Raw genomic sequence first — 19,675 nt, 5'->3', positions numbered from 1 at the left:
AAACGGCCTCCTCTAAAGGATTCACTTCCTCCATCAGCTGTAAACAGATTGTGTGTGTCTGTGTGTGTCCGAGTGTCCGAGTGTGTAATGAGGCTAATTTTCACTTAGCCTGATGAGCTGCTGTAGCTGCTGACCTCCTGAGGACAAAGCATGCAGCCTGCGCATGTGTCTGCGGTGTAGCTGACCTAGTCTCTGAACGTTAGTGTGGTTGGATGCTCCACAACACACACGGGCCGAGCGAGAGAGAGAGACAGGGAGAGAGAGGAAGAGGCTAGGAATGACATCATTGACTTTAGCTTTGAGCAGGGCTGTTTTCAGCTGGACAGAAGTATGATATCACTTAGCCTGAAGGATCAACACACACACACACGCACGCACCGGTCTTCTATATACTTACACACACATAATAACTAAGGCCTAATTGAGCAGTCTGCTGGAATAGGGAACAGGGTGCTAAGGTGCGTTTTAGTTGTGTGTGTGTGTGTGTGTGTGTGTGTGTGTTTGGAGGAAAGAGGGAGAGAGGTTCTGTAGGCTGGAAAATCCCTGGCACGGCCCCTAAGCAGCATGTCTTACTTCATCAGCTTCTCAAAGACACAAAACATGACATTGTAAAGGATTACTAACAACCTCGCAGTGTGAGAACACTCACAGGCCTCATGACATGGCAACATGAACATGAGCAATGCTGACATGCTGCACCTGCCGCTGCTCTGTCATTTGTGAGGTTTTTAAAGGTTGGTTGTTTCCTCAGTGGAAGTCGTGGAGCTATTCTGATGCTACACAGCGTCTGCTACACCTGTTTTTCAGGTCAGTCCAACAGACTCACCTCAGCTGTTTTCTTTGGCACTGTCGGCAATTTGCTCATCACACAGACACGCTACACGAAAAAAGAGTCGGTCTAGACCTGCTCTTTCTGTAAAGTGTCTCGAGATAACCCTGGTTATGATTTGGCGCTATACAAATAAAATTTGATTGATTGATTGATTGATACACGTGAGCAGAAAAGGTGCTTCTCTTCCTTCAGTTAGTTTCCTTCATTTGCACTTATTCCAGTTTCCTTGCTACGACTGATCTCTTACTGAATGCCGTCAAAAATGAAGCACATGTGCCACCTTGATGAACCAATGGATGCCATCCAGGTGCAGGAGTATGAATAAAAACACTGACTATATAAAACATTCGGTATAAGCAAAAGAATCTGACAAAACGTGATCATTTCACTGTTCCCGTTTGATCATCAACTAAAAAGACATGGACTGGGAAAATCTGACAGAAATTTCAGTTGAGAACATGTTTGATAGCCAGTTAGCTTCTGCTAGACAGCTACAGGTAGCATTTAGCCACTTCGTAGCTAATATTGACTTCAGCCAGGAAGTAACTGAATGCTCAAATTCCCGTTTGATCTTTAACTAAAAAGACAATGACAGGGAAAATCTAGACAGAAATTGGGCTATACTTCAATTGAAAACATGATAGCTAATTAGCTTCCGCTATACAGCTAATGGAAATATTTTGCCACTTCGTAGCTTTGTCTGACTTCAGCCAGGAAGTAACCGAAAGCTAACATCATTTGATATTATGTGTTAAAAAAGGTGTAAATTACTAGCTAGCTGTAATTTTAGCTAAGCTGTAGTTATGTGCTTTTATAAGCTAACAGTAGCATTTAGCCACTTTGTAGCAAATATTGACTTTAGCCAGGATGTAACTAAATACTAACATTACTGTTTGATAGTGTTAAACAATATGTAAAAAAAAAAAAAAAAAGAAAAAGGTGCAAATTACTAGCTAGCTGTAATTTTAGCCAGGATGTAGTTATATGCTTTCATTAGCTAACAGTAGCATTTAGCCACTTTGTAGTGAATATTGACTTTAGCCAGGAAGTAAATGAATGCTAATATTATCGTTTGATAGTGTTACAGGGCATGAAAAAACACTTATATTACTAGCAAACTGTTATGTTAGCTTTTAAGATGTAGTTATATGCTTTCATTAGCTAACGGTAGCAAATAAGCTATGAAATATCTTGTTTTATCCTAAAATATGGGCCGATGTCCTCAATATTGCTGCTCTCCATTATCTTTTCGGTTGCTGATCAATCAGAAGGCAGTTAAATGGTAGCCTAAATATTTGTCAGATTTGCAGCATGGAACAAAGCACAATAACACTATCCCAGCATTTGAGCTTCCACCCTGAGCGTGACATCAGAGGAAAATGACCACCATGTGCATATGGTCAATTTTAGGCTTCTCCAACTCATCTGTTTCTCCTTCTCTGCATCTCGGTCTTTGCAATTACTATAAATTTAATGAGGGAAATCCATAAGGGATAAAAGCTTTTAAATGGCTTCCCCTCATCAGTGATTCATGAGAGCACCCAGCATTCATAGGGTGGGGGGACACTTCTGTGTGATTCAACATCCAGGATTTGCTCTGATAGACGCCAGTATTCCCTCATCCCATTGACTGCGAGTGCTTACGCAGCGCAGTAAATATTATAGATTTTTTCATTATCCACCAAAGGCAATTAACTCGCTAACCACAGGGTCACTGTGACTGAGAAGGCGTCGCTGAAATACGTTAGATGTATGTTAAAAACAACGAGGATGTCAGACTCAGGGGGTGAGGGGTGATTCTTGTTGGGGCACGGTTCCCTAAATCTGCTCAAATCAGCACTGCAGCGTGTTTTAGTCGCTCTACTACAGTGGTGGTCTCTATTGGAGACCCCGTCATTGTGTTGGGGATAATCCCCTTTGTGCAGGGCTCATTCACTGTAGTTTGTCAGTATGTAGGCAGGGAGGAACATACTGTAGAGCCTCGTTAAAAAGCAAGACGTATTTGGGCGTTTTAGACTGAAATAAATGAGTCCAGTTTGGTTGTTTTGGTGTTTTTATATTAGGGGAAAAAAGCAAAGAAAGTGAAGCTTCTTGGACATAAATCCCAAACTGATGTCATACTGATGTGTCATGCTGCTTTCCTCCTTCCCTGAGTCACCCTCTCCCACCCATAACATCAGAAGCCTCAAGTACAGTTTCTCCCGCTACAAGCAAATGAATAACATTAGTGCAGCAAGCAACATGAGCAATAGTGTCTGTCCTGTTCTGTCATCTCTGTTCTGCCAACAGGGGGGAAATATATTCATAACAGAGCCCTCATCACATCAAGCAGAACCGGAGTAATCAGGGCAGCGCTGTGAGCGAAGGACCGCTCCTCGTCCTCCCTCCGTCTTTGTTTATTGGCTCTCCTGATGGCGGCTGGCCCATGTTCACTGTTGACATTATTCTGGCCTTGATTTCAGGGCATTTCCTTCAGTTTGACAGAGAGATTTTGCTGTAAAAGCCTTCTGTCCATGTGTTTACAATCAAATGTTTTCCAAGTTTTCTAGCAAAATCTCTACAGGGCATAAAAATGAAGGAAATGTCAGGCACTAAAACATCAAAGACAAACCCTTTTTCAACCTTGATTTCGGGGTATTTCCTTCAACTCTACAGCGTTTCTACAGTGTCCTCTGTCCATGTTTTAATGTAATAGGGTCGTACTATATATGCACCTGTGTGTGTCACTGTTTTTTTGTCATAATTACACAAAAATGTACCTGGTGATTGTCTCTGTTTGACTGGGAGGACCTTAGAGCTCCAAAATGTGCTAGTATAATGTGCTTCTTCTTCTGTGGTTGTTTCTATGTATAAGTTTTGCCCCCTCCCCTCTCCCCTTTTGTACGATCACAGTGGGAGAGGGGGTCTCATTCGTTTCAGCCAAGTCATTATCCAAATCCAACTCCTTATTAATTGCATTCTTTTATGCATATTTCTATTTGCGACAATGTTTAATGTCTGTTGCAACCTGTTGATATATTGAGTTGGTTTAATACTGACTGCAGCTAGCTTAATGTTACGGCAAGTTAGGCTAGCTTGCGTGCTCTATATTTATCTGACCTGTGTTGGAGTTGGAGTGGGCTGTGTGACTGACATGGAGGTTCTTTGCCAGATTAAACGGTGGTCCAAAATTCAATGAATCCTGGTGTCCAAGCTTCATTCATCCCTTTCCAACACAACGCAAAAGCACCGGTGACAATTACGATCAAATTCTTTGTTGCTAGTTAGCTAAATCTCTGCAAGGCAAAAAAATGTGGGAACATATTAAAACATAAGAGATAAACTCTTTTCACCCTTGATTCCAGGACATTTCCCTTCATTTTTGTAACCTTTTTTATGTAAAGTCATCTGTCATGTTTAGAATGAAATGCTTTCAAAGTTTTTAAGCTAAATATAAGCCAGCTCAAAAACATGAGGGGAAATATTGTGCGCTAGCTAGCTTTTTAGCTAAATCTCCGTCAGGTTTAACAATTTGGGGAGATATCATGCACTTGTTTTTGGTGTATAAATTCTCTTTTCATGGATTGAGAATCAAAAGTTTTCAAGCTAAAACTCTGCCGGCACTCTTGATGGCAGTTTTTACGTCAGTTTGACAACGCTTTACGATAATCCTTGCACGTGGGAGTGAACCTGGAGCGAACCATAGAGGGAGGCGCTGTTTATTAACGTGAACATTACGTGCAGAAAAGGACTCGGGCTTAGCCCAAGTGAAAACGGAAACTCAGCACTTTTTATTTGTCAAGTATTCAATTTACACAGGATTATCCCAAATAGGTTATTTCATATAGACTTATTACTTGTTAAATTACCAGAAATGATATCGTGATATATATCGATATTGAGATATGAAAAATCCTATTTCACGGGATTTTGGCCACATCGCCCAGCATATTACAGTCTTATTTCAATATGTTTGCGGTGCTCTGTCCAAGTTTCCCAGCCAAATATCTCCCAGCTTTAAAATGAGGGACATATCATGCGCTATAACATAAACTCCTTTTACTGTAACTAAAATAGCTCTGTCTGGTCTCAACACACACATCTCTACTTGGTGTCAAGTTTTCGCCACTCAGCCGGTGACATGTCAAACCCACAGAAACAACATGCAGCAGAGGTAAAGGGGGAGGAAGGGTGAGGAAGAGGATTAGTTGGTGTTACCGTTGCAGAACTGTAGCAGTGACGAGGTGTCATACAAGCTGCTGTAGCTGGAAAAGCCGTCCTCCATTCTCAACCTCTGTTCGCTCCTCTGTGTTCCCTCTGTTATCCACCACTCCTTCCTCCTACTCTTCCTCGCTCTCTCTCTCTCCTCCGTTAGTTTATCGTTCACTTGGCGTCCAAGGCGCTCCCTCCATTCACTCTGCACGGGTCAGGCTCCCTGGGTGAGTCACCATGGCAACCCATTCACTCCGATTATGTCATGTGAACTCCAACCTTTTCCTCTTTTTTCACAATAAAAGTCCTGAACTAAAGCAGAAAACACTCCCTGCTGAAGAACGAGCTGCACCAGAGACACAGAAGTTAAGAGGCTGCTGGTGGGTTTGTTTTCCTCTTCTCTCGTCCTGTCCTCCCTCCTCTCCCTCGTTTCTCCTCCCTCTCTTCTCCTCTCGTCCTTCTGTCTCCGGGAGAGGCAGCTGTGTGTCGTTAGCTCTCGCTGATCTCCGGCGCAAAAACAGCTTTAAGAGGGCTTGAGCTGAGCGCAGGGAGGCTCTGTGTGTGTGTGTTTATGTGTGTGTGTGTGTCAGAGGCTGTGTGAGTGTGTGTGAGTGTGTTTAGATAAAGCTCGGGACAGCCCAGCCTTCCCCCTGTCACACAGTGTGGACGAGTCAGAGCGCAGGGGGGAGGGCCTGCCGGAAAGATCCTCCTCCTCTCTCATGGTGGGAGAGGAGAGAGGGAGAGAAGAAGGTAGAATAAAAGAGGAGAGAGGAGGACAAAAGAGGTGAAGAGAAAGGATAAAGGAGCGGAGAGGAAGGTGGTAAAGGTGACAAGGAAGGAGATGAGGACAAATAAGAAGTGAAGAGAGAAAGGGAGGTGAAGAAGAGAGGGAGAAGACAGGGTAGAATAAAAGAGGGGAGAGGAGGACAAAAAGTGAGGAGAAAGGGGGAGTGAAGGTAGGGCAGGAGGAGAGATAATGAGAGGAGAAAGGAATAGAAAAGAGGGGAAGTGAGGAGAGAAGTGGACAGAAGAGGAAAGGAGAGGAAGCAAGAGCAGAGAAGAAAGGCGAGCCTAAAAGAGGATGAAGAAGAGGAGAGGAGAGGAGAAAAGAAGAGAAAGGAGGGGAGGAAAGGGAAATAGAAGTTGTGAGGGGACAGGTAAAAGAAGAGAGGAGATGAGAGAAGGATGGAGAGAGGAAGGAAAAGAAAGGCAAAACCGAGAGGAAAAAGTAGGGTATGAGAGGAAAGGATGAAAAAAAAGAGACAAACAGAAGAGGATAGAGAAGGAGAGAAAAGATGAGGGAGGAGGACAAAAGAGGATAGGATAAAGAAAGAGAGTGGAGGAGAGAAAGGACAGAAGAAGTGAAGGTAGGAGGATAGGAGGGGAGAAATTAGGTAAGGAGATGAAATGAGGGGACAAGCAAAAGAAGAAAGGAGAGGAATGAAGGAGAGAGGAAATGAAAGGAAGAAAAGAGGGGATGATTTGGGGAATAAGAGGAGAGGATGTAAAAGGCGAGGAGAAAAGAAGATGGGGTTGAGAAGGATATGAGAGGAGAAAAGATAAGAAATGAGGAGAGGAGAAGAGGGAAAGAGAAAGAAGGAGAGAGGAAAGGAAAGGAAAAGAGGAGAGGAGACGACAAGGTAGGATGAAAATGTAATTACGAATCAAGAAAACAAACCAATGCTTAAACACAGTGGGTCCTGAAATCAATAAATAGCAGTTAGTGGAGTATCTACATTATTCCCCTGCTCTTCCACACATACACAGCCTCTCTCACACACACTCTGTGTAATGGTATGGAGTCATGTGGGGACACACCATAACAAACCAGCATCACATCTCTCCTGCAGCCGCACACTCAGACTGAACGCTGGCAGGGCATCACTGCTGTGGCTAAACATGATTATCATTCTGTCCTCTGTGCGTCTTATCTGCCACGCCGCAGCCTGCACAGAGAGCGAGGGATCTTTAAAACAAGGACGAGAGGGGGAGAGAATGAAAGGGAGGCTGGGGGATTGAGGAAGAAGAGAGAAATAAATGGGATAGAGAGGGGGAGGGGGGAAAGAAAGAGAGGGAGCAAATTAAAAAGTGAGCAGGGTGGGAGTTTTGTGAGGAGAAAAAAAGGGGGATACCTTTTGAAAAAGAACTGGGGGGTTTGTAGTTGCATGTGCAGGGAGGAGAAGAAGGGGGGGGTCTTTGCATTATTTATAGTTCAAGCTTGCAGGGAAAAATAATCAGCCCAAAGGCGACAGAGTCTGTGGCCTATATTCACGTCTGAAACATTCCCCCCCTTTTCGTGCGAGATCTCAAGACGGAGCCGACAAAGGATTTGTTTCTCTCACAGCAATCTGTTCTACCCGTGCAGGTATCGCTCATAATACCCACAATCCTTTCTGGTTCAAAGGTGTCCCGGCTGAACGTGACCTCCTACAGCAGCATGAAAGGGAAGCAGTGAAGCGCCTTTTAACAGTTCATCAGTGCATGGCTCAAGGCCTCCATGTTGTTGACCTCAGAGCTGCGGCCTTCATATTCCCTGCTTCCTCCGCTCCCCGAGGAAAACACTGCACTCTGCTTCACTTATTACACAACAGCATCAAGGCCCCAAAGCTCAGCAGAAGACAGGATTATGCGAGAAGAGAAGGTGCTCTTTGTTGACCCGTGTTGCATTTACACACTGTGACGGTTGTTTGAAGAATCACATGGATATTACAGCTGAAAACACGCAGACATAGGGATAAGCGTTGACCTTTACACCATCTAAATAACTTAAAGTCTGCAGCTTCAGCTAATGCTCTTATCAACAGCTACAATGTGGAGAAATGCATCCAGGTATTTGCTTTTATTTTGAAAGTATGCGTCACATTTCAGGGTTTTTTCTGCCACCAAAAGGCCACAAAATCCAGTGTTTTGATCCAGATACAGAGAGGAATTTCACGCAGCCTCACTCCCGGAGAAAGCAAGCAACACACCCTGTAAACATCCTTTGTGTTTTCACTCTGAAGCCTGCGTCTCACTCTGGTGTTTTGTCTAAAGAGGGTTCAGATTATTGCAAATCTCATTCTAGGGCAGATTTGGGATGAAGATTAAGGACAGGTCTGGTTTTTATGTCTGCGTGTCTCGGTGCATGCGCTCACGTGAGAAGAGGCAGCTAAAACTGGGGTGCATTCCCTCCAAAATCCCCTCCCCATGGGTCCCTAAACCCCACCTAGCCTGGCGGGTGGCAGGCGTTGGAGCTGCTGCTGCTGCGGCTCCACCCCTCCTCTTTGCACAGCGGCCTTTTGAACTCCCCCCTCCCACCCTTGACATGAAACCAGAGGGTGCATAAACACACACACACACGCACATGGACTTAAAATATAAACAGGATAGTGCTGTGCAGTGTCACTTCCAATAACAAATAGTGAATGTGTGCAGACCACAACAGGCAGTCTGTGAGCCAAAGAGACATGTACAAACTGCTTTGTAATTTGGTGAACAATATCAGGCTATTTCACTTGCTAGAAAGCAGCCATAGTACATGTTTTTATACGCATTTGTAGCTCATTCTTTCTAGCTGTTCGCCCCGCAACTTTTTCGGTGAAAAATCTCCGCACACTACGTGCATCAAACAGCACACAGACAGCAGGAAACAAGCTGGTGAACATATTGGAGCATTCAACCGCTAAAGAGCCACAAATTTCCCTCAGGATTTGGTACAGAGCAGTGAGTGATTATTAGACGTATGTTCACCAGGTGGCCAGAAACACAACAATCCAAATGACAAGAAAGTACCTTAAGTCTTTGTTCACTAACTGTAGAAGTTATGACGTGTTAATGTGGGAAAATAGTCATTGATTGCAGGATTAAGCTCTTAAATATTAACAGATTTGTTAAGTCACCAAGGATTGGTCAAACTTGTGATTAAAATTCTAATGGAGATACCAAAGCTGGCCTTGATTGCTCGATCAAGTCGATTTGCCCTGTACAACATCAGGAACATCAGACCCAACCTGTCAGAGCATTCAACACAACTGCTGGTACAGACTCTCGTAATATCATGCATTGACTACTGCAACTCCCTACTGGCAGGCCTTCCTGCATGCACATGCAAACCTCTGCAGATGATCCAAACGCAGCAGCTCGACTGGTCCTCAACTAACCCAAAACAGCACAAGTCACTCCACTGTTCCCTCCACTGGCTTCAAATTCAAAACCCTGTTGCTCGCTTACAAAACAGCAACAAAGACGGCTCCTGCCTACCTGAACGCCCTCATCCAGGTCTACACTCCCTTCCGCCCACTACGATCCGCCAATGAAAGGCGCCTGGTACTCCCATCACAACAGGGCCTTAAGTTGCTTACAAGACTCTTCTCATCTGTGGAATGAGTTACCAAACTCCGCTCGGTCTGCAGAGTCTCAACACTACAGCTATAAAAACATGCTTTCACTATTTCATGTATGTTGTACCTTTAGTAATATCTTAGAACAAGCACTAATGCGACACTGTCAAAGTGTCATGAATGCTTTTAATACATTTAAAGCAGCTTTGGGATAAAATTAAGAGTTAAAAGGGTTCAGTGTTAATCATGTAGAGCTTAAATAATAAGATGTTTATTTATAACCTGCAGGGTCAGAGCACATGCAGATATCTTATCAAACACATCTGCCAGAGGTTCAGTGTATGAAGCCTCAGAGTACTTTAGCCAGGCTTGGCATGAGGTCTCCATTTCTCTCTCACCCAGCCTGCTGTTTTTACAGCTTTGGTCCTCAGGAGGCATCTGAAGGTCAAATTCATACTGTTGTTCATTTCTTTTTTTCTTCCAACAATAGACAGAAACTGCTGACTTTAGTTTTATCCACAGACGTTCAGTCAGTCTGTCAGTGGGCCAGGATTACACTCAATCAAATCCAGATCTGAGGAGGAAACAAGGTCAATCCTCTGTATGATCCAGCCACCATCTGTGAGCCTGTCCTGGTTATTGGGCTGGTTTGTGCTTTACACCATGAGTTAATCCGACCGGGGGTCTTGATGATTCATAAACACTAAAAATCAAACAAAGCCTGGGGACACAGAATTCGTTACAGTCAGTCAAGCTGCACAGCTGAGGCCTGTTTATAAACCCTTTTATGAAAATGTTTTAGCGAGTGAAAGTTTGATGAAAGAAGTTAAACATTACAGCGACACTGGGAGTGCTGCCAGATTTAGTTTCACAGCCGCTTCTTAAATATCCTTGTCAACATATAAGAAAGTGAAAATGGTAAAATCAAAATAAGATCAAACGCATCCAAAGTCATACATAATATTTGGATAGTTTATTCTCTCACATGGGAAAAGAGAAAGGTGAAAGTGTCAAATATAACTTGTAAATGTAGCAGCAGGTAACAAAGGTCGCCGGATACAAGCCAACAGGAAGAAGAGAGTAAAATCCTCACCGCAACATGTGTTATTCATTTATTTCCTGGTGATAACAATCACACCAAGTTCAACAGTCCTTATGTCAACCTATTGTCTTACAGTGCAAGATAACGACAGGGGCTGGTATCAATTTTAGACTTTACATAATCTTTTTGTGGACATATCGACAAGAATAACATTTTGTGAGGACAAAACTATTGGATGAATTGTCAGGAAATTTTAAAGAGATATTCATTGGATGAAACCTACTTTTGTGACACAAATTTTCATCTAGTGTTTTACCAGCAGACTGACATTTATAGGTTGGAAAGAAACTGTAATGCCATGAAAGTTGGTACAAACAATCGCGCCATAGCGCTGAAGCTAACTCTTAGCATGCTAAGGCCACATAGCGCCTTTTTCTGGTGCTTGCAGGGCGCTGGGGAGCACTGGGATAAAGTGCTTGTGTGGTGAAAGAAAAAAGGCTGCACATGATGAGAGAAAAAACACTGCACGTGGGTTTTGTTTTCATGACAACAATACGTTTAAGTCACTACACAGCTTACAACGCGTAGGGCGATAAAAGCACAACAACAAATGTGCTTTTCGGTCTCTATCTATCTCCAGTGGACAGAAACTGCCAAAACAAGTTGCTCCTCCATATTTGGTGATAACCAGGGCGACGAGTGGTGCCCCATCTGATTGGTTGCCGGAAAGAAGCAGTAGTGACAACACAAGAACCTTTTTGTAAAGTTCAGAGATTTTAAACTCGAAGTGCTCGGAGTGACCGCACAAAAAAAAGGCAGAACGCTCTGAAAAAAGACGCTGGGTGCAGCTCTTTTTCTCTTGGCGGCCACATACGCTCTGTCCCCATTGGATAGAATTGAAAAAAGATGCTGGCGCTCAGAAATAAGACGCCTTGTGGACACAGGACCTTATTCACTAACCAAGATGGAGAAAATAGTACATAATACCTGCTAAACATACTCGTTAGCTTTGTCATCTTGAGCATGTTAGCATGCTAAGTGTTAACCTTTAGCAGCACAGGGTCTATAACTACAGACTCACAGGGCAGCTAGCACTACAAGGACTACATCCATTATTTTTCTTTGACACTAAAATGCCCAACTTCTTGCAATAGAAACACATTTCTTATCTTTTCCTATCTTATCTCACCTTGGGCTTCGGTCGATACTGCCAAGATCAATTCTGACAGCATGACAGTGTGACAGCTCTTAACAGTATCTGCTATTGATTCACCTGGATCACCAGAAGAGGCCAGACCAGCAGAGGATGTAATACAGCCCGTGACTGACAGGTTCGGTCTCTCTAATAACTGTCTGGACAGGAGAGCAGAGATAGAGACGGAGAGAGACAGATTGAATGTGAGAGCAGAGAGTAAATCAGCTGAGTGACTGTTGAAAATACATAATTTCCACCTGCTGGGGAAAATAACCTGTCATCTCTGATACATGCTTATCAGAATAGGCTTCAAGACTTAAACACATTTTGTGGCACTGAATAAAGAAATGTGGTCCCTTGACATCAGGCATTATTAGCTTTAAAAAGAAACTAGTTAACTGACAAGCCACTATCAGCTGTACCTGTGAAAGAGAAACAAATGTTTTAATTTAACGCTGCAAGATGAACTAGAATCCACAAAGAAGAGCTGTTGAAAGTTTCTGTCATCATGAATTATGAGGAGGAAATGTGACCTACTTTCAATGAGGGAGAATCCAACAGAGTGATAATGGTTTTTTCACAGCTCTGCTTCAGGGAAACCACAAGGGTTAAATTTTTATCAGCCAAGTCTACAGCCACGTTGACAGCGCCATGAAGAGGGCCAGCTAAATGCTAACTAACAGGCTAACATATTGACTTTAAGCAAGTGTGTTTACCATGATTGTTATCTCAGTTTAGAGTTTTATAGCCTAATGCTTACATTTGAATTTATAAGTACCAGCTAAATGCTAACTTTAGCTAGCAAACAAGTTATCAAGATGCTTACATATTGATGTTTAGAAAGTAGTGTTATCATGCTAACGTTTGAATCTATGAAGCTGTAGGTACCTGCTAAATGCTAACTTAAGCAAGCAAACAAGTTCTCAATATGCTAACATATTGAGTATGTTTACCATGTTCATTAGAGTGTTATCATGCTAAAATTTGAATCTAGGAAGCTATATCTCCGACTAAATGCTAACTTTAGCAGGCAAACAGGTTCTCTGTGTTTAGCAAGCATGTTTCCATTTTGCAGGTATTTGGTCATAACCATAATTTTTGGACAAACTCAAATCGTGACCAAAAGTGTGTACTTCATTCCGTGGCAGTCTATCAAATAGATGTTTATACATTTCAATTTTAACCACAAATGTCAACCTTATGATGACACTACGTTAATTCAATTGTTTATAAGGATAAGTCTTAGTAATCAAGGGCATCTGTACCAACTTGCATAGATGTCTATCAAGAAGTTGTTGCTATCCACAGAGCTGCAAAAAAAATGTTCAGTATAGAAAATAACACTGTATGTAAAGTCAATACTTCTTTGTACCACCCATTGCCACAAACTCTACTTCTAAGTTTTTAAGTTTTTGAAGCCAATGAAAATAGTCAACTGACAAAGATTGTATTACAAATTTTGGTCCAATTTGTGCTGAAATAAGGCTACAGGATGAAAGCAAATGGCAGCAACACACTGCAGTGCTCTGTTGTGGGCCACACAAGCAGCAGAAATGCCAAATGATGATGCTATGATTCAGGAAAAAACTGGGTCACCACTTGTGTTTTTAGTGCAGTCTTTTGGTCATGGTCTCTGACGGCATTATGCATGCACAGATCCACTTCCAGACTCTATAAAATCAACAAAGACCCACATTTACCCACTTTCCACTTATTGAAAAGAGAGAGTCTAGGAGATGTGTTTAGTCTTACTGTGGTGCGACAATGCATTGTAAAGATTTACTCATTCTTCATTCAGTTGGATGACTTCCTATTTTCAATGGCAGCATTACATGGGTAAAATGGATACGCTTAATGAACAGTTAAATCAGTTAATAAAGGCTTGGGTGTGGTTCTGTAGCTACACTCATTTTTCTGTAAGTGAATGATAGTGAACATGTTTGGTGGCTAAGAGAGAAACATGGTGTATCCCCTGTTAAGTCTCTGTGAATGCCGTGTTAAGACAGACTTTATGAGAGCGGCAGAGACGGCACGTGAGTGCGGAAGAGGAGAATCTGCTTTTGGGCTGTAAATAGCTCCTAATCCTGAGGCTGTGGAGCAGCATTACATGCTGTACTTCTGCTTCGCTTCTCTTCTCTGTGTGGTGGAATATATCACCCTGTCAAACAGATAAACCCGCATTGAGGAGTTATGGGTCACCAAACCAAATTTTTTAAGATACTGTAAGCTGTTCCTCCCTCTAGTTTAACTGATAACACTTTATTTTGACTGAGTAAATACTCAGCTTAGTATCACCTGACTTTCAGTTGACTTTTACGCTAAGAGCATTAAATTTTGATGCTGTAAAGCCGGGGAGTGAGACAGTATTTTTGTGCCAGTGCTTCTCACAGCCCTGTTACGCTTTTGAAATGCTAACAACAAAGTCTGCATCAAGTTTCATGATTTGTTGTTTGACATAGATTACACCTGATCTCATTCTGAACTGTATTTAGCAACTTTTACTTGACTTGTGTTTGTACCTGACATTACCTGACTGTCATACCTACCGCATTTTAGAGGCACTTAGCAGCAATTATCAAAGCTTATCACTGCTAAAACTGCTAATTCCTGATTCTGACCCTTCATCAAAAGTGCCTTAAACAATCAGTTTAAAATTTGGGGCACTTATTAGCGTTCTTTCTGTGAGTTACTGTAGATTATAGGATTGATCCCGTTCGAATGTCTGTACGTTAATTATGAGGCTACACCCGGGAGATATTAGCATAGCTGTTAGCTGTTGAAGCAGTTAGCTCTGGCTCTGTTGAAAGGAAACAAAAAAAGGTTGATACACAAACGTGTAAAAACCACAATTTATGTTTTACCCTTGTTAAGTTCCAGACTCTTTCTTGACTAATTAGCTGGTTTCCTGGAAACCTAGCAAAAACGACAAGTTACTGTGTTTGGAAGTGATTTTAAAAAGTCTCTGGATAGCCAGAAGCTAGCTAGTAGACTATCGCTAAGGATAACCATCTCTTGACTTCAGCCTCATATTGAAAGGGCAGATATCAGTATAGTATCCGCTCATTTAAGTTTCAGTAAGAAGGAATATATGTCCTTTAGGTTTGAATTCAACTGATAGTATAACAATAGCCGAGCTGAGTTGATGCTAACTAAGTTAGGGTAATGCTATAAGTGAATGTCAACCGATAAGTAAGTACGTAAATTGAATGTTTTGTGTTTAGTTACACCAACAGTCCAAAGTAAGAGAGACTGGTGACCATTTACAACTAAATATATCTTTAGGGGGAACTAGGCTAAATATCATCCATTGCCACCATTGGTTTGTATACGACATATGACCCTGCCACTGTAACCAGCACTATTTTCAACATGTGCTTTTTAGAGATGACATACTTACTATTTACCGAACAGGAAGGGCCACAAAAGGCTTTCACAAAATCTTTATAGCAAACAAAACCCTCTTTCCTAAGACCCTTGATGTGTAGGCTAAGGAAAAGCTCCCCAAAGAAACCCTTTAATGGGGAATATAGGGAAGAAACAGCAAGGCAGCAAAGGAGGACAGCTCCCTCTTCCAGGATGGAGTGGGCAGACGTACAATAGATACAGTATATGTGCAGAGAACAGGATTAGATTTCCAGCGTGCACACATTCATACACTTTGAGAGGACTGTCATGAGCAGATAGGCAGGCGGGCGAGAAAAAGAGGCACACATAAAAGGATGTGCCAGAAAAGGGGACCTACAATATTATTCTGCACAGAGGTGTAACATTCACAACATCACAGCACCATATCGAATCATAATGGGTGGTGTTACTTGAGCTTTCATTGCTTCTGTGTCAACCTTTGATACCTTCTTCCCGCCTCCTTCCTCTCTGTCTGACCTCCTCGCCTTTACACTAATGATGCCATAAAGGTGGGGAGGATGGTTATAAAGCACACACACTTCTATATATGTAATCTATATGTTAATGAGAGATAACTTGGACACAGAAGTGGAGCATGATTGGTGACATCCAGCAGGCTAAAGTCCATGCAAATGTACTAATGTGCCTGCTGCTTATGGCCATTAAAAAGGCGCAAACAGCGCCTTGCAGGTCAGTGGGAGACGTTGTAATTTATTAACCATTTACTGCTGTAAAACGACCCATTTATCTTTTTAAGTTCACCTTATAATAAAGTCCAGCAGTGCTCTGGTGTGTAATATGGACACACGGTTGTATCGCAGTGTGCAGGGCTGTGTTCTCTCAAGCGACGACAACATTAATCACATCTGACTTGGCTGCTGAAACATCCATGTACACCCTTCCCCCACTTCCTGAACAACCAAGAACTCTGCTTTCTCTCTGTACAAACCTGCACACACACATTTATATATGCGAACATGGATGTAAATGCATACCCCTTCAGCACACAGTGTTATCTATCCCTCTCTTTTCATGCACTACCTCCCACGGCCTTCTACTTTCCCTTTCATGTTAATCTTTACGTTACTTCCTCCTGCCTCCTTCTCTCCTCTTCCCTTTCAAAGTCAGAGCACCTCGTCTCTCAGATCGATACAGCCCAAAATAAACTGTGCTGAGGAAATCTGGCGTCTGCTGCAGAGTTCACTCTTATGCATAATATATCGAGGCAGGGATGCTCCTCTATGTGTGTCTCACTGCAGGTGAGTGTGCGACAAATGACCCATTTTTTTCAGCCAGTTCGTTAAGAGGAGGACGTCCACCGTCAGCAAAAGCTACGTGTCCTCGTATTCAGGGCACAGATGGAGGGCTGACGTCAGAGGGCCATGACGTTGTCTTCATCTTTCATCTGCATTTCTAAACACACACACACACACACACGTCTCCTTGTACAGCATCTGCTTTGCAGGCGGTAGCCCCTGGATGCTAATATCCGTCCATCACTTTAAGACATGTCAGCTCCCATTGATGCCCCCATAAGTCTCAGTTACAGACACACAACAGCCAGCTATGCCTTTCATTTTTCAACAAACTCATCTCCTGGGCCACCGCCTCGCTCCTCATCCCCTTTATCCTCCTTACCCTCCCCGTCTCCCTCTTTATTCCTTACCTCCTATCTTCCTTTAACTCCCCTTTCACTTCCTCCTCTCCTCCCTTCTTTTGTCATCTCTAATTTTCTCCACTTTTGTATCCTTAATCCCCCTTTTCATACCCTTTTCCAATTCCCACTTTTGAGGCCTGTGCTTTTCCTTTCCTTCAGTATCAGTACCACTATTCATTAAATATGCTAATACTGCCACCTGCAGGGTGCTAGCTGAACTGCTTCCTCATTTTGTCCCATGCTTGGAGGTCGATACAACTCTGACTATCAGCAGCTGACTACATCCCTTATTGCATTGTTAAAGCTTTCTTTCACTGATGCTAAATAACACACAGTATAAATGGTAACTGTGCAACCCATTTCAATTAGTACATTTAAGGTGTCACTGCAGGAAAAGCACAGGTGTAAGTAATAATGGCCTAATTACATGAAGTGGCTTCAGAGTATTGGGCATGTTCAGACATGTTTAGACATCGTTAATGTAATCAGTAACACCTGTGACAATCAACATTTCTGCGCTCTGCGTTTTGCTTAAAGGCTCCAGTTTGCTGAAACTGAACTTGAATCCTTCCCTACTTTTCTGAACTGTTTATTTCTACAAGTGCTGTTTCCTGTGAGCACCGTTTCCTTAAGATAACATCTTCTTTCCCACACATCCTCAGTGCGTCATTGTCCATTACAACGCTGTCATGTTTGCACACACACGCCTCAGTTCTCGGTGTTTGACAAGGCTGTTTAATCCTGTTTAACATCCTTAACTATTATGTTAAATTCAAGCATCCAAAGGTTTCTAAAAATAAAAGATGTCTCAATAAAATATAGCAAATTATAGGGGAGCTGGTTTTGCTCAGTTTTTAGAGCAGGCTCCTTATATACAGAGGCTATAGTCCGAGATGCAGCAGCCGCAGGCTCGACCATCACCCCACTCCCTTCTCCAAAAATGTCTTCCGCTGTCCTTTAAATAAAGGGAAAAACGCACAAAAAATAATCTTGAAATATTCCCTTTGATAAATTGTAAATAAATAAATGTTGGATTTAACTTGGAATAAGTGTGGTAAGGATACACATCAAGCGCAGGCAGAATACTGGCTCTACTTTCTGTCTAACAGTGTGTAGATGAGGAACATTTCAGTGTAACACTGGAAACATCAGGCTAAATTCTTTAAAATTACAGCAGCTACCATAAAATGTTATCTATTTGCAGAATCAAGCTCTGAGTTAGAGGCTGTTCTGCGCCTGTAAGTGAGTCACAGTGATGTCGCTCACTGATTTCAATGCCATTTCCTGTCAAATCCCTAATCCACCGTGATAAGGCGGATAATCTATAGGTGTGGTTAGCTGCCTATCAAACAAAACAACCACCATCTTGGCGATGGCTGTCATGCCTGAAGGATCTGTAATTGACAACATCAAACATCCTGCTGAGTCATGTTCAAGGGAATCACGCTCGAGCAGAGCCAGAGAGGAAAAGGAGATAAAAAAGGACGGAGAGGGATGAGAAGGAGAGGAGACGGGAAAGAGGCTGAAACATGAGTGAGTGAGAGGAGAAGACAAGGGGAAGGTTTCTATTTATAACTGATTGTTTGTGTTAGTCTGTCAGCCAGGCGGTAGTAAGGCCTTTAGCTCATCTGTCAGCATGGCTGCACTTATGGGAAACGACCCTTCGCTTAATGCTTAGCTGACACACACACTATGCAGGAAGCACACACACACACACACACACACACAACACATCTTTAAAACATGCTGCTAGTAGACGTATCCAGTAAAACACGTATCTTCCTACCGCCATCCAACTGTCTCCTTTCCTTTCTTCTTTACATTCCTCTGATTTAAACTCCTGCTTTCCGCTGCCATTCTGCATTATTTTCATGAAACCAGAGGGAATCCTCTACAAGTCTCCATATAAGGGCCCAAACTGAACCAGCTCCTCTCTGCAGCTGAATACTTGCAGGGTGAGCTCTTCCAGCAGTCGGCTAAGGCCTCATCCATCAAACATACATGTGCATGACACACAACTCCAAATAATTTACAAGTATGTAAGCACGGATATGCATTTCACATATTTCTCTCAATGCATGCACGTGTGCTCTCTGTTTTCGCTTACCCGTAGGAAGCCCCTCACAGTCAGACATGGCGAGAGAGAGAGAGAGAGGGAAGAGGACCAGGACTGTGTCTTCTTTGGTCTCAGTTGAGTTTCTGCAGCCTGTTGCGACCTCTGAATTCGTCACCTCTTATTTTTTTAAGTATCTTTGGTCAAACTCTGTTTTAGGCTCTAAAATATCACCCTCTCTCTGTGTAGCTTCCAACTTTACTCTTCCACCCCTTGTCCACCTCTCTCTCTCTCCCTCTCTCCACAAATGACCAGTGGCCAGAGGATATGCCAATCAAGCATCACACACTGCGCCATTGGACACTAAATTTAGGATACTGGGATACTGTTACTCTTAGATATGGCAGGCCTTTCTTAGATATGATTTCATTGCCTTCCTACACAGTAAAATGAATTAATTAAACCCTACAACAAAATAAGTATGCTTAGATTTCCTGCTTATTACTCACCATGAAATTTTCAGAAGCACTCCTTTCCTGGTACACTTTTCTCCTTATCCTTTGAGCCTGAAACAGAAAACAGGAAGTTCCAGGAAACTCCTTCACCCTTGGGATACAGGTTGGCAAAAACCTGGCTTTACCTCAGAAAAGCAAAGTATTTTTTTGGCTGTAGTAGCTTTTGTCTCCTGTAGGGGGCGCGTGTGTCTCATTAAAAAGCAGCTCCTTCAAATCAAGAGAGTTCTTTTGTTTTCTCCAGTTCCTCTCCAGTGGCCTGAATACCAAGAGTCAAGTGACTCAGAGGCTGCAATTTTGACAGCTAAACTTAATCTAATTGGTTGCTTTATTTGTTGTAAATAGGCAGGAGGCAGATGTTTTCCAGAAGTTGCATTTGCTGCCAATTTCTACAGAACATATGGACAGGAAGGGAAGCAGAGACACAGAAATGTTGGCTCGAAGTTAAGAGGTAACGTAAGGAAGAATC

At 42.6% G+C, this 19,675-nt stretch overlaps 1 protein-coding gene across 6 annotated transcripts in view; it reads right to left on the bottom strand.

Moving 5' to 3' along the window:
• Positions 1-18,942, bottom strand: part of eml1 (EMAP like 1) — a 55,864-nt gene extending 36,922 nt beyond the window's left edge. For 5 of the 6 annotated variants that reach the window (XM_069661350.1, XM_069661351.1, XM_069661352.1 and 2 more), the window contains exon 1: positions 5,030-5,609. In XM_069661350.1, coding sequence (XP_069517451.1) covers positions 5,030-5,096 — 67 coding nt within the window. In that variant the 5' untranslated portion in view covers positions 5,097-5,609. Of the gene's footprint in view, positions 1-5,029; positions 5,610-18,748 lie in introns of those variants that run through there. The other variant, XM_069661353.1, reaches the window with a different exon arrangement.
• Positions 18,943-19,675: the final 733 nt, after the last annotated feature.

The sequence above is a fragment of the Semicossyphus pulcher genome, unplaced genomic scaffold, assembly GCF_022749685.1.
Source record: "Semicossyphus pulcher isolate SPU_LCO1_2020_fin unplaced genomic scaffold, fSemPul1.0.p SCAF_14, whole genome shotgun sequence".
Taxonomy (NCBI): domain Eukaryota; kingdom Metazoa; phylum Chordata; class Actinopteri; order Labriformes; family Labridae; genus Semicossyphus; species Semicossyphus pulcher.
The sequence above is the reverse complement of the archived record's forward strand: the minus strand, read 5'-3'. Positions and strand labels throughout refer to the sequence as shown.